Source organism: Pseudophryne corroboree, chromosome 4 (genome assembly GCF_028390025.1).
Source record: "Pseudophryne corroboree isolate aPseCor3 chromosome 4, aPseCor3.hap2, whole genome shotgun sequence".
NCBI lineage: Eukaryota > Metazoa > Chordata > Amphibia > Anura > Myobatrachidae > Pseudophryne > Pseudophryne corroboree.
The window spans coordinates 754,923,889-754,938,367 of NC_086447.1; the positions used below are offsets into that span (position 1 = coordinate 754,923,889).

Genomic DNA, 14,479 nt, shown 5'->3' on the forward strand with positions numbered 1-14,479 from the left:
CATTGCCGTTTGAAATTTGACTCATAACTTGCTGGAATCTCAGCTCTTTGTGTAACCCGATAGCTATTACATTGGCCCATGGTCTTCTGTGAGGTGGAAAGCATATTTCCCATTGTGCAAATTCCATGTACACCAATATTTGTACAAATGTAACCATGGGCCTAATTCAGACCTGATCGCACAGCGGCCAAATATCGAACGAGCGAGGCCAAACTACAAAAAAATTCTGCATTTTTTTTTTTTTATTGCTAGGCAAACACAGGCTGATTGACAGGAAGTGGGTGTTTGGGGGTGGTAACTGACCATATCTGGAAAAACGCAGGCATTATCAAGCGTTTTCAGGGAGGGTGTGTGACGTCAGCTCCGGCCCCGATCAGCCTGTATGTATCGCACTGTTGGGGTAATTCCTGGGCTACGCACAGACTGGAAAAATCATTAGATGGTGAGTGAGTTACGATGGATTTGCAGATGTTCGCTGTCTGGCTAGGTTTTCACGGCGTACGCATGCATTCGCACACTTGCTCGGGGCTGGTTTTCACTCTCTATGGGCGGCGGCTATCAGATCACAGCCTTCATTATGAGAGTGATATAGTGTGATTTTCATAGTAGACAGTCTGACTGTATACTGTAATAAATATACATCACCTATTTACCTCACCTTATACATATATTTAAATGTGACATTTTAGTGATCTGCTCAACAAGAGGTTAGGTGCCTGACTATTGTGAGACAAAATAAGACCGCTGTCTCACTGTGCTGTGAGTATGCTTATAAGGGTTACATATGTAATCCCGGCGGGCAGGATGCCGGCTGTCAATATCCCGACAGCGGCATCATGCCTGCCAGAATGCCGGCAGTGGGGTGGGCTCGCTGCCCTCGCCACAGTATCTACTCCCACTCGTGGGGGTCCAGGACACCCTGGTGTGTCGGGATTCCGGCTGGCGACATTGTAACTGCATCCTGTTTATATAGGGTTTATTTACAATCATTACTTTATACAGCAGAGATGGACTGGAGCTTTATTACAGCCCTGGCATTTATGTGACCACCTACGCTGCGCAATTGTGAAAAGGGGCATGGACACAGCTCACAGGGACATGGCCTCGCGGCATGCCCCTGTATCTCTGTATGTTGGGCGGCTGAGCAGAGCATTGGAAGGCTGCGCTGTTTGGCCAACCCCTGTCTCTCAGATCATCGGCCCTTCTGGCAAGCAGCTTCTATCTCCTTCGACAATTACAGGAAGTATCGGTGTAGTTGAGTGCAATCTAACATACTTTTATCTATAATAGCTCTATAAGCTTTGAAAAATCCTAAGGGGGAGATTTATCAAAGCCTGGAGAGAGAACGTACTAACCAATCAGCTTTTAACTGTCAGTTTACACACTGTGTTTGATAAATGACAGGGTCTGATTGGTTAGTGCTTCTCTCCAATAAACATCAGTGTATAAAGCACAGAAAATAAGAATAAACTTTAAGAATTGCATCTGCTGCAGAAAAAGAGGAATCCGGTTGGGCAGTATTTAAAAAAAGGGATATGCCCAGGGACATTATTTTCAATGCTGAATTAAGGCTTGTGGGGGCCCCCGGGGCAACTAGGTTCTGGGGCCCCCTCCAATAAAATGGCCTCTTAACTTGCTACCCCCCAAGATGGCCACAGTGCCTCACTGTAGTGCTCCCCACCATGTACACTACGAAGGTGCAACCCCAGTGGCCCCTCTCCCATGCCCAGGACCGGATTAAGGGCCACATGGGCCCATTGCTGAACATTTTCACGGGCCTACTGTGAGTTGCAGAGGAGCTGTGATCAGTGTGGGTGGAACCAGAGCCACGTCACACTATCAGCTCCACTGTTTCTCTAAGTACATAAAAATACAAAGATTGCATACTTTTCTGAAAAAACTAGAAAAACTATTTTTATAGTATATGAATTATGTCTGACTGTATGGCCATCATCATCATGATAGGCCTATTTTTATGTGGAGGCCTGCAGCTGGAGCTCCATCTGCCCCACTGTTAATCTGACACTGCCCATACCCCCAGATTACTCACCTCCCATGGTGAATGTGATGGTATGCTTCCGGCTCTGTTCTACATGCACAGCCAGCCTACAGACAGCTTACAAACAGAGCGTCTCTGAGTCCTCTCATCAGTGGCACGGATGTAATATGTCACATGACACTGATGAGGAGACTTGGTAGCCTCTCTGAGCTCTACAGTACTGTATGCAGTCCGTCTGTGCATGCAAAATGCAGAGCCGCAGCAGCCTCTGTCTGGGCACCTGTTCTCAGGAATTGCAGGGTCAGAGTGACCCTGTATGTGGGGGCCCCTCTGTGTGTGTGGGGGCCTCAGGGTGACCTCTCGTCAGTGGGACGGAAGTGATGTATCACAAGACACTGATGAGGAGACTTGGGAGCCTCTCTGAGCTCTACAGTACTGTATGCAGTCTGTGCTTGCAAAATGCAGAGCCACAGCAGCCTCTGTCTGGGCACCTGTTCTCAGGAATTGCAGGGTCAGAGTGACCCTGTATGTGGGGGCCCCTCTGTGTGTGTGGGGGCCTCAGGGTGACCTCTCGTCAGTGGGACGGAAGTGATGTGTCACAAGACACTGATGAGGAGACTTGGGAGCCTCTCTGAGCTCTACAGTACTGTATGCAGTCTGTGCTTGCAAAATGCAGAGCCGCAGCACCCTCTGTCTGGGCACCTGTTCTCAGAAATTGCAGGGCCGAGTGACCATGTGTGTGGGGGCCCTGGGGCGACCTCCCCTGTTGCCCTCTCTTAATCAGGCCCTGATCATTTTCCTGGGCCAGAATTCTATCCAGGATTTCTTAGGTACAGTTAGTAACTATGCCTAGGTATGTGTCAGCAAAATGTAAGGAAATTGCAAACGATTGGAGTAAAAATGTTTCAGTTTTGTAGTGTACAGTATACTATTACACATTTATGCTGCTTTGTGTAATCCTCCTGATAGAGGGTTTCTAATACACTGAATGGTAGGAGACAGGAATAGTCTTTAATAGCTGTCTGCAATTTTCTACAAAATGTTCTTTACAGCTGTTGGAAAATCATGAAGGGAAGAGTGTTTAACATGCACTTAAACTGAATGGAAAGTTAAATTGTGCAGTACAGTTAAATGCATTAGTCACTGTGTATAAACATAATGGTTTCCTATTATCTTCTACATATTGTCTTAGTCTTCCTGCAGCTCTCATTAGTGTGTTTTATGTGGGAGTTTTAGGACCTTATTTATGCCATAATGATATCTGTGTCAAGAACTCAACAGCTTTACATAAAGACATCTTCAAAATCACTGATTGCAAAACACATAGATTTATTGATTTTGTGGATTTTGCTAATGATGACCACATAATGGGGAACAGCACAGATGCAGTAACATATACAAACGAACAAAATATATTTTTGGGTGTTTCATTGATATTATGTAAATCGGAGGTAGTAACGTCACTCCTTAGTTGGCAGTGTTGTTTAGTAATACAAAGATATAAAGATGCAAAGCCCATTTTAGTTTATTTCATTCAATTAATATATTTTATCTTAATATACATGTTAATATAACTGTTTTCTTGTGTTATTAGACCTTAGAATTATCTGGTAAGAAACCAAATCCCCCCCCCCCATGCAATATGTACTGTAATGCAGGGTTTATGAGGGAAATTGTCATTTTACTTGAGTTTTTGCCTCTTACTCTTGTAGAGGGCAGTGATAAGTGTAGATAGATAGATAGATAGATAGATAGATAGATAGATAGATAGATAGATAGACAGATAGATATGTATGTATATATATATATATATATATATATATAAACCAGAAGAAACTGCGGCACTCAGGGACTTGTGAAAAGTTAATGTATTAAACAATACATGTCATCCATCGACGTTTCAGGGATTTTAACCCCTTTCTCAAGATGTACAAGTGTCTGAGGACACTTGTACATCTTGAGAAAGGGGTTAAAATCCCCGAAACGTCGATGGATGACATGTATTGTTTAATACATTAACTTTTCACAAGTCCCTGAGTGCCGCAGTTTCTTCTGGTTTATGTTAATGCATCTCTGAGGGCACCGGGGCATGCTGCTACTTGTGGGAGTGCCGGGCTGTTTGTATTGATAATAAATATATATATATATATATATATATATATATATATATATATACTAAAGTTGTAATTTTTGTTTGTTTGTTCGTTCCGGCATCACGCAAAAACTACTGAATTTAGTCACCTTCACTGTAATATTGAAAGTATACATTGGATTTTGCTTTACAAAAAGATTTAGATTCAGGCAAAAAATAACATTTGCTCTGGAACAGTTGAATGAAAATAATCAGTTAGGGGTGAAAATAAAACCAGATTTGGGGCTGTTTCTGGTTGGTAATAGCTGCAGTCTCTATATATAGGATATAGGTATATCTGTGTATTAATAGCTACCGAGAACATTATACATTATATACTGCAATTAGAAACAGGCTAGTTATGGAATTGTGCAGGAGAAGGGACCTAAAACCACATATGTACAGCACAGTTAATGTATTTAATAATAATTCTGTTGCCTACACTATATCTCTAGAACAGACTGAGGCAAATCATTTGTGACCTTTCACTTTTTCACCAGAAATTCCGATGACATGACACAGCCACTCACTGTAATCGCTGCTCAGGTAAGGTTTACATGAATAACTTTGAAATACAATTTAACTTCTCTTTATTTTAGAGATGAGCGGGTTCGGTTTTACTCAAATTTACTCAGATTTACCCGAATCTCCTTATTGGCTATCGGTATTTTGGTTAGCCAATAAGAAAAATCCAGAAAATAAGAAATGGCAATAATTCTGGCGTAAAGAAACAAGTAAATCCAAACCCTCTCATCTCTACTTTATTTACATTATGAGATTGATTTAATAAAGTACATTTTAGCCCAGCCTGACGAATTATCTGTATTTGCTTCCAACAACTAACGAGCTAAGAAGACATTTGAAAAATTGTCCATTCAATTTGATCCTTTCTTAACTAGTCTTTGAAAGTGAACACAAATTTGCTAAGCTGAGTAAATGTATATCTTTAGTAAATCAAAATCTATACATTTCTATGCAACAGTTTGCTTATGGCCTGAAAGTTGATTAAGAAAATACATATATTTTGATTTTATTTGTCATCACATTATCTTCAAAGGAAAATGTTTGTCATCATAGAAGCTGATATAGAGGCTACTATGATCTAGAATACAACACCAAAGTACAGCCAACATACAAATATATTAGTATAAATTAAGCATAATAGCAAGACGTGATAAAAAATAAGTATAAATTGTAAAGGTAGAAAGGGAGAAGCACAAAACAAGTACAAATCATATATGCACAGTATACAGTAGCTAGCAGAATAACTCTCACAAAATAGCAGCATACTGTAAAACATAATATTTACAAGCAGGATAGACAGAGACGGGGCAGAAATGAGATATTTGCTAGTAAGGAACCTGCTTGTAGGATGTTATAATCTATAGGAGGTTACAAATACAAATTTAAAAGGTGATATCTCAACAATAGCTTCATGGATTATTTCTACAATACAGGTGTAGTAGTGGTATTATTATTAAATATGGAAATAATTACGTCACAAGTCTTCAATTATAACTGATATTCTGTATCTCGCTGTCCCTTATTGACCAGTACAACAATATGATGAAGTTTGGACAGTCTTCAAAATATAAATCTACTGACCGTCCTGTTCACAGGGCCTGATTCATGTTTGTAAGTAAATCAAAAGAAGCAAGCAACTGGGCAAAAGGCAGATATAACCTGTACAGAGAGATTTAGATTTGGGTGGGGTGTGTTCAACCTGAAATCTAAACTGCAGTGTAAAAATAAAGCTGTCCGCTATTTATGGCCTTCATGCACATAAAAAACACATAAAAATATAAAAACACTTAAAAAATATATCGCCCCTCCAAATGTAAAGCTCTCTGCACGTTACATCTGCCCCACCTGCTGTGCAACATGGTATTACCTAGTAGCTTACTGCATTGCTTTACTTACAAACATGAACCAGGCCCACTACTGACTTTAGGCGACCAGTGGACAAAAATGAATCCCATAGTAGGTTGAGCACTGATAAATCATAGTGATCTGTTGATGCCTATTATGAAAAACATGAATATTTTGTCTACCTCACTGAATACATTGGAAAGCAGTGCTAGGTATTGTACCATGAACAATGCTACAAATAAACTGAAAAAATAAAATGAAATGTATGAACAAACCCGTAAAGACGTTTATTTCTAAATTATTTACTTATTAGTATTTATTATATCAAGTGAAATTAGGCTTAGAGACACATGATCAGTACTGTGTCCTATTAGAAAGTAGGGGAAATGAACCTTTATACAATATATGTCATTCTTGCACATCACTGAGTGCAGACAAAAAGGAATGATTGTTTTTAACCCTGCTGGTTTATCCACTATACCAATCCCTGTTAATCCAGCAGATGGCACTTGGAATCTTTCAGTTTAAATTGATGTCTGACCAGAAGATGTTGCGTCACATATGACCTTTAGACCACGACTAATAGTCTTTTAACACAACAACAGCTCAGCCACAAGTGTGTGTCACCCAAAAGCAAACACTGGTTCTGCTATTTAGTCATGGTGAGTTTACTGTTGTCTGTCTCCTCTAAGATGAATTCATTCTAAACCTTGAATCGGATAAGCTTATTTCATGAGATCTAAAAATGCTCAACGCTTTGGAAATGTTTTATAGGTAGAATAAACACGTGTTAAATTAGAGCAACATTGTGCATGTATTTATCGCTGATTTTGTTGCCATATGTAAAAGTGCATTTTACAGTAACATTCCTTTCCGTATTAAGCACGCTATGTATTTCCCCCATTACTGACACTATACTGCAAACTCTTAGATCAGGCATACAAATGTATGATTGGTAACTAACTCTTGGATTATTGGTAATCAATTAATGGTGCTGTTTCTGGTTTTGTAAAACTCGGACTGGCTTCTAGATGGGGCTGAGCATGAATGGTTCCTGCAATCCCTATTTTTTTTTTTTTTTTAGTGCGAGTCCCTATTTTACAAACAAAGTTGTCAGTATAATAAAAAAAAACTGGTAATATTGCACAAGTAACTTGATCATTGAGCTATTCTATTATGTACTGGAATAAGCAGATGTGCATTAGGATTTTTATTGGAATGAACAGGGTTTATTATTGTAACAATTAAAAGTCAATTAGGTAACTTTAAAACATCCTGTTTAGTAATTGAGTCACTGATTTTGAACGCTCTGTGGCTGGGCTGCATTTATAAATGTACAGTATACAGTATATGAGAGTAAGCTATATAGTCAGCTCTGAAGTGACCAACTGCTGCTGGCCAAAGGGAATAGAAAGCATGGTTGACTGCAGGGTAAGTATGTAATAAATGAACTCATCAATCACTCCTGTCCATGCTAAAGTTGTATCTATCCTAAGCACTTTTACTGTAACATACATTTTATAATATATACTGTACAGTACCTTACAGCTAAAAATAACACAATAGGCCTGTTTCAGAGGTGAATGCTGTTTTTCATTACTTTTGCGTCTTTGAACGTAGCAGGGATGCAAATGTCTGCTAGTGCCGCAGGAAAAAACCAGACACCTCCTGCAGTCATTGCAGATCCAAGTGCTTTGGATCACCATCGGTTGTGATGGTCTGAGTAAGCCTAAGCTATCTCAGAATGGCCGCTGGAACTGCTCTGCCGGGGCCAGGAATTCTGCGTCGGGACATGCAAACCCTGGCTGATTCATGCCTGCTTAATGAGGGGGGAACGCACCCCCATTTTGTAAAACAATCCCCCAAATGGCCTCAGCTTCCGGTTTAAGTAGAACTCTGAACCAGGCCCAAAATGTATAGCCCTATATTCCACATTGTGAATTCTTTTTCATTTCAAAATTGTATGGGCTGTTTATGCCAAAATGCCAGTAACATTTCCTACTTGTTATGTATCGTGATAAAAGGATCATCTTTTGTAAGTGATTGATATCAAATTCTTAACATTAACTACAGTATATAAACAAAAATAATATTAAAAAAATTACAATTTGAATAGAGAAATTTTGCTAAACTAAGATTTATAGAGACTTTTGAAATATTTCACATTATTTTGATTTCAATTTGCTGAGAGCAATAAGAGTGAATAACAGTGAATTCTTGTGGCAGGGCGCAGTGCAGTACCTCGGAATGTTGCTGCTGGCATCAGGCGCATCTGCCTATATTCAGGTTGGTCATTCATTATGTTCAATTATCTTTAATTAATGCAAATAGCCAGGATTGCAGGTTTTTCTTAGCATCTGTTACACCTGTATAATGTGTTACTGGTTTTGAAATTCATTTATCAGAGCTGTTCACGTTCTTTTTTCAATGGTCCTCAGCCTCCTGAACACCCCCATAGATAGTCTTCATATACTCAGTAGAGCCGGTGTGGGGGGAGGGGGAGGGGAGGGGGCAGATACTATTTACCAGGGAAGGGCCTGACCACACTTCCCTGAGTTGGCCACACCACCAATGAGTGAGCCTGGCCACACCTCCCTGAGTTGACCACGCCCCTTCTCCATACTTGGACCCACTGGAGCTTCTGGCGCCCCTGGATATACTCTGTTCATTGTTTGAAGCTTTTTAAATAGCATTCATCTGACAAAAGGCATGTAGTTATGTAGTATAGCTTTAGCTTTAGTTTTGGTCTATGCGCTAATATTATCAGTCAATATTTATATGTATTATCCCTAATATACTTTCTAGCCTTCTATGGGGCGTATTCATTTAGTGCCGGTTCTTTCGTCCAGGCGGAAAACGTCACTTTTCGGCTGTTTATAGGTCGAATTTACAATCGACATATTCAATGCCCATGCGTTTTTTCGACTCGAGGAAAAAACCATCACAGATGAAAAACACGTGTTTTGGCGAATTTGAGGGTGCAATCGAATACACTAATGTCAAATTAGTGCAGTTTTTCGGCTAGCCGAAGAAAACAGCACTGAATTAATAGGCCCCTAAGTCCTTATTGTTGTGCTAAACCATATAACTATTTGATATATGCATGACATGAACATATTATACTGTGAACTCCTGTAAATAAAATCTGTAGAGTATAATGGCCATTTCTCGGCCCTTTGGGAAAATGGTGAGTCTTCCGATGCGTTTATTGGTCTTTAGCACTAGATCCTCAGGGTTTTTTGTTTAAGATTGTCAAAGTCACTCCCTTGTGAAAAGGTCAGTCATTGCAGTACAGGGGAAGTTGGAGTTAGTGGACACAGGCAGGTCTGATTAGGAGAGGATATTATGCAGCCAAGGATAAGAACCCCATTGCATTTAGACATTGCTAGAGTTAGGTGTCCTCTTTCTGTGTTCATTGCATAGAAGGGAAAGCTAATAGCTACCTTAGAATCATTATCCTTGCTCAGTATTTAACTAAAAGTGCACATATTGTTTTATGGATCACACAACTTTTGACTTATTTTCCGCTAAGAATAATTATTATGTTTGAGGGGGTCAGCCTAGTCCTTACAACTGGTGGTGCTAGATCCCCATTCCTATGACTTATCCTTAAGGCAGTTTTCAGTGCAAACAGAGTGTACCCTTCTTCAACCAATAGCACCACTTGTAGAGTCATTCATGCTTCAACAGAGCTTAATTTACATTTCATTACCTTCTGGCAGTGATGTGCGGTGAGGTGAATATCTGGGGAGGGACACATGGGGAAGGGTCTGATTGCTGGGAGCCTGTCTCTTTGTAACTCTTCCCTTACCACACTAAGCTACAGTGTCCATTTTGTAAACAACCGTTGTCTGCCAGTCAGTGGTACCTGAAAGTAGGCTGAACAGCTTTTCTGCTTCTCTGTTGCTTGTTATTTATAGTCTATATGAAGCACCAGTTTAATGTTCAGGCTAAGGGCTCTATTTGAAAAGAATAGAGAAATTGGCATGTAAAATTTCACCCTTTTCGCAGCATTTCACTGTAAACATCAGTAGCGGAAGTTCCGGAGGCAATGGAGTCGGTCGCCGCCGGGCTCCAGCTCTGAAGTGGGCACCCGGCCTGACCGTCTCCATTGCCTCTGCTGAGCTCCAGCCTCTGTGCGCAGCATGAGAGCACTTTGATCAGCGGCGCAGTGTAGAGCAGCGCACGCCATAATTTCAGTAGGGGCAGGTAGGGGTTGGCCGGCAGTGTGTCAGGCAATACGCCGCCTCCTCACAGCCCTGCCCGCTCGTCACCCAACAGCTATCTCCCCACCCCTGGCTCAGAGAGTCAGCTTGAAGTCGGGACTCATGAGCTGCTGTCAGGAAATGCTTCTTCTATTGGTGAGGAGCAGCAGCGGTGGCTGTAATTTTAGGGACATGGGCTGTATGTGTGTATGTACATAGTGTTGTGTGTGTGTATCCTATATGGAGCTGTATGTGTGTCTATATGGGGCTGTGTGTGTGTGTGTGTGTATATACATAGTGTTGTGTGTATCCTATATGGAGCTGTGTGTATGTACAGTATATACAGGGGCTGTATGTGTGTCTATATGGGGCTGTGTGTGTATATACATGGGGTTATGTGTGTCCTATATGGAGTTTTGTGTGTGTATATACAGGGGGCTGTATGTGTGTATATACATGGGGTTGTGTGTGTGTCTATATGGGGCTGTGTGTGTATATACATGGGGCTGTGATGTGTGTCTATATTGGGCTGTGTGTATATACATGGGTCTGTGTGTGTGTCTATATGGGGTTGTGTGTGTGTGTATATACAAAGGGCTGTGTGTGTGTCTATATTGGGCTGTGTGTGTATATGCATGGGGCTGTGTGTGTCTATATGGGGCTGTGTGTGTATATATATACATGAGGTTGTGTGTGTGTCTATATGGGGCTGTGTGTGTATAAACATGGGGCTGTGTGTGTATAATATATGGGGCTTTGTGTGTGTGTATATACAGTATATGGGATTGTGTGTGTGTCTATATGGGGCTGTGTGTATATATATTATACATGGGGCTGTGTGTGTGTATATGGGGCTTTGTGTGTGTGTATCTATCTATCTATCTATCTATCTATCTATCTATCTATCTATCTATCTATCTATCTATCTATCGTTTCATGTACCGGCACTCCCACACATTAAGATATCAGCTCCGGTGCCCTCTGGTTAAGGATAGACAAGGTATTGATGATCAAAACATCCAGCGGCACCCAGAGACTTTCAGTTTCAAAGAAGTGTAATAAAGATCACTAAACAGCACATAGCATATATATATGGGTGTGTGTGTGTGTGTGTGTGTGTATATATATCTATATACACACACACACACACACACACACACACACACACACACACACACACACACACACACACACACATATATAATTATATCTATATCTATCTATCTATCTATCTATCTATCTATCTATCTATATATGTGTATGGGACTGTTTGTGTGTGTATATATATGGGGCTGTGTGGATATACTCTATCTATCTATATATATCTATCTATCCTGTATATATGGCTGTGTGTTTATAATATGGTGCTACTGTATGTGCATGCACGTATGGGGCAGTATGCGTATATGGGGCTGTGTGTATGTATGTATCTGGGGCTATATGTGTGCGTATGTATGTATATGGGGCTATGTGTGTGCATATGTATGTACAGTATATAGGGTTGTGTGTGTGTGTGTGTGTGTGTGTGTGTGTGTATACAGTATGTGGCTCTCTGCATATGTGATTGTCTTTGTATATGGCTTTGTGTGTGTATATGTGTCTCTTTGTGTGGCTCTGTATGTGTGTGCACATATGAGGCTGTGTGAGTGGGGGGCACACCATTGTCTAATTCGCCTCCGGGCGTCTAGTTTAAACTTACGCCCCTGGTAAACATGTTGCCATTTTTAGATATTTTGTCATTTCAGGACAAGCCTTGTGGTAAAGCTGTGAGTGGGCATCTTTTTTTTTTTTTTTTTTTTTGCCATCTTTTGCATTTACATCATATTAATTTAATATAATAAAACATAATATTGCTCTTAATCAAATGAACCACTATTTTTACATCTAATTATAGTAATAAAATAATATTGCCCCCATAAAAGTATTATTAACGTTATTTTCCTTTTTCATCAATGCATAATGAATGCTGTCATTATAAATGTATTGGGAGTCCTCACATTCTGATTGGCCGCATAGTTCAATAGTTCAAACAGCATCTTGCCAATCACAACTACGTCTGTTGTGCGCAGGTTTATCTGGTGGTTTTTCTGTGTTTTTATTCCATAATAAAGGACATTTGGGTTAAGTATGTGTCTGATGGCGGTTTCTAAACTGTCATGTTTCAGGTGGTTTTTCATTAGTTTTGCAGTTAGTAAATCATAATGTTTCAAAACAGCCAGAAAACCCACAAGAAGTACAGTGATTTAACAATCTACCCTTTAGTAAATCTGCTCCTTAGGGGTAAATTTACTTAACGTCGATTTTAATCAATCTAAATCAGTGTTATGTGTCAGGGGCTAAAACGCACATTCACTAACGGATGATTTTTTAATATTGATTTTAAATTTGAGTAAATGTTTGATTAAGGGGGAGATATACTAAGCAGTGATAAGAGTTGAGAAATGAGCCAGTGGAGAAGTTGCCCATGGCAACCAATCAGCTGCTACGTATTGTATAGTGTGCAAATTATAAATTTTACTTCAATGCTGATTGGTTGCCGTGGACAACTTCTCCACTGGCTCACGTCTCCTATCTTTTCACTGCTTAGTACATCTCCCCTTAAGCCCCTGAAGTGCTGCATCAATTTAGATCGATTTGAAATTGATAAAAATCATTGGAAATTTACCTTTAGTACATATACCCCTAAATCTCATGATAAGCCATTCTTCCCACTATGGGGCATATTCAATTGTGCATGGATTTTTGAAAAAAAACCACAGCGTGGGATTTTTCATGTTCAATTGAAGGAGAGAAAATGAGCTGTGGCGATTTCTGTAGTCATCACTACATCTTTTTTTTCTCTCACAGCCCTAGAGCAAGTCTGATTTTTCCTAAAATCGTTGTTCAAATTAGCTTAACTAGTCTTTAATTACTAAACTTCTGAAGTGCCGTCTTCTTCCACCGCATCCCGACAGGCTGGTCTTCTGTAGCAGCAGTGTGTGCAAGTATGTGTGAGTGTGACCCCTGGGACCCCCTATCAGGTTTGTGTATGACCCCTGGTGTGTGTGTGTGTGTGTGTGTGTGTGTGTGTGTGTGTGTGAGTGTGTGTGTGTGTGTGTGTGTGACCCCCGGTGTCTGGTGTCAGCAGCCTCCTCCGCAGTATAATGATGGTGGGGAGACAGGAAGCCTTGGAGACCACCACGGCGTCTGGAACAGACAGGTAAGAACTCATGAGGGGCAGATGTATTAACCTGGAGAAGGCATAAGGAAGTGATAAACCAATGATAAGTGCAAGGTGATACACGCACCAGCCAATCAGCTTCAATATGTAAATTAACAGTTAGAAGCTAATTGGCTGGTGCGTGTATCACCTTGCATTACCACTGGTTTATCACTTCCTTATGCCATCTCCAGGTTAATAAATCTGCCCCTCTCTCTGTGTTCTGTCTTTCTCCTAGAAGCATATTTATTATCCTTGCATTTTAGCCTCAATAATTATAATTTCTTATAAAAGCATATCGCAGCAATAAGAAATAATTTTTCAAGGCAATGTATCAAGAAACACAGCTACAATAAGAGTTTATGCCTGCAAAAAGAAAACGTATATTGATAGCAACCACTATTACTTGACTTCTGTATTTGGATCCAGTTTGCTAAATGTGCTTGTGCGGTTATCAGACTGTACAAACGGTAATTACCGGAGTGGGGCCTTTTGATGCTACTTAAGAAATACCATCTAATGTATGAAGTAGAGGTCAAATAAAAACTAGAGCCAAAACATAAATAAGAACTCTGCACTAAAGTTACAAAATAAGTACGAACATTAATGGCAGCCAATTTGTTGAGGCCAAAGTTCATTTCAAATATATGCCTATCAGTATCACCCAAAAAAATATTTAGACCGCAGAAAAAGCGTAAGATTTAAATAGTAGTTGGTTTGCTGGGGTTCTGGAAATGATGGGATCCTTTGCCAATTGATGGTGGGTTCTAAGCTTACAATACTGTATTTATTTACTACAGGCCGGTGTATGCTTCTGAAAAGAACTTTCCATCGATCCCGTCAATTTCAAAACCCCTAACCTACTGTAAAACCATTGGCAAAATTGCCTGCCAACCAACCTCAAACCTGCTGTGGTTTACAGCACACGAACAGATCAACTGGATAAGTGCAGGCTTGTATTATGCATAAAAAAAAGTTAAAAAGTGAATTATTTTTTTTAAAACAAATAAAAAAATAGGATGACACCATCAACTCTCCCAAATTGATAACCATCACTAGGCAGGGGCGTTTTAAGA

General features: G+C 40.1%; 1 protein-coding gene across 1 annotated transcript in view; it reads left to right on the top strand.

The window, feature by feature from the left end:
• Positions 1-6,557: 6,557 nt before the first annotated feature.
• The window catches only part of LOC134911749 (bifunctional protein GlmU-like), a 64,487-nt gene continuing 56,565 nt past the window's right edge, over positions 6,558-14,479 (top strand). Inside the window, exons 1-2 of the mRNA XM_063919800.1 lie at positions 6,558-6,661; positions 8,226-8,285. Of these exons, the coding sequence (XP_063775870.1) occupies positions 6,659-6,661; positions 8,226-8,285 (63 nt within the window). The 5' untranslated portion in view covers positions 6,558-6,658. The remainder of the gene's footprint in view (positions 6,662-8,225; positions 8,286-14,479) is intronic.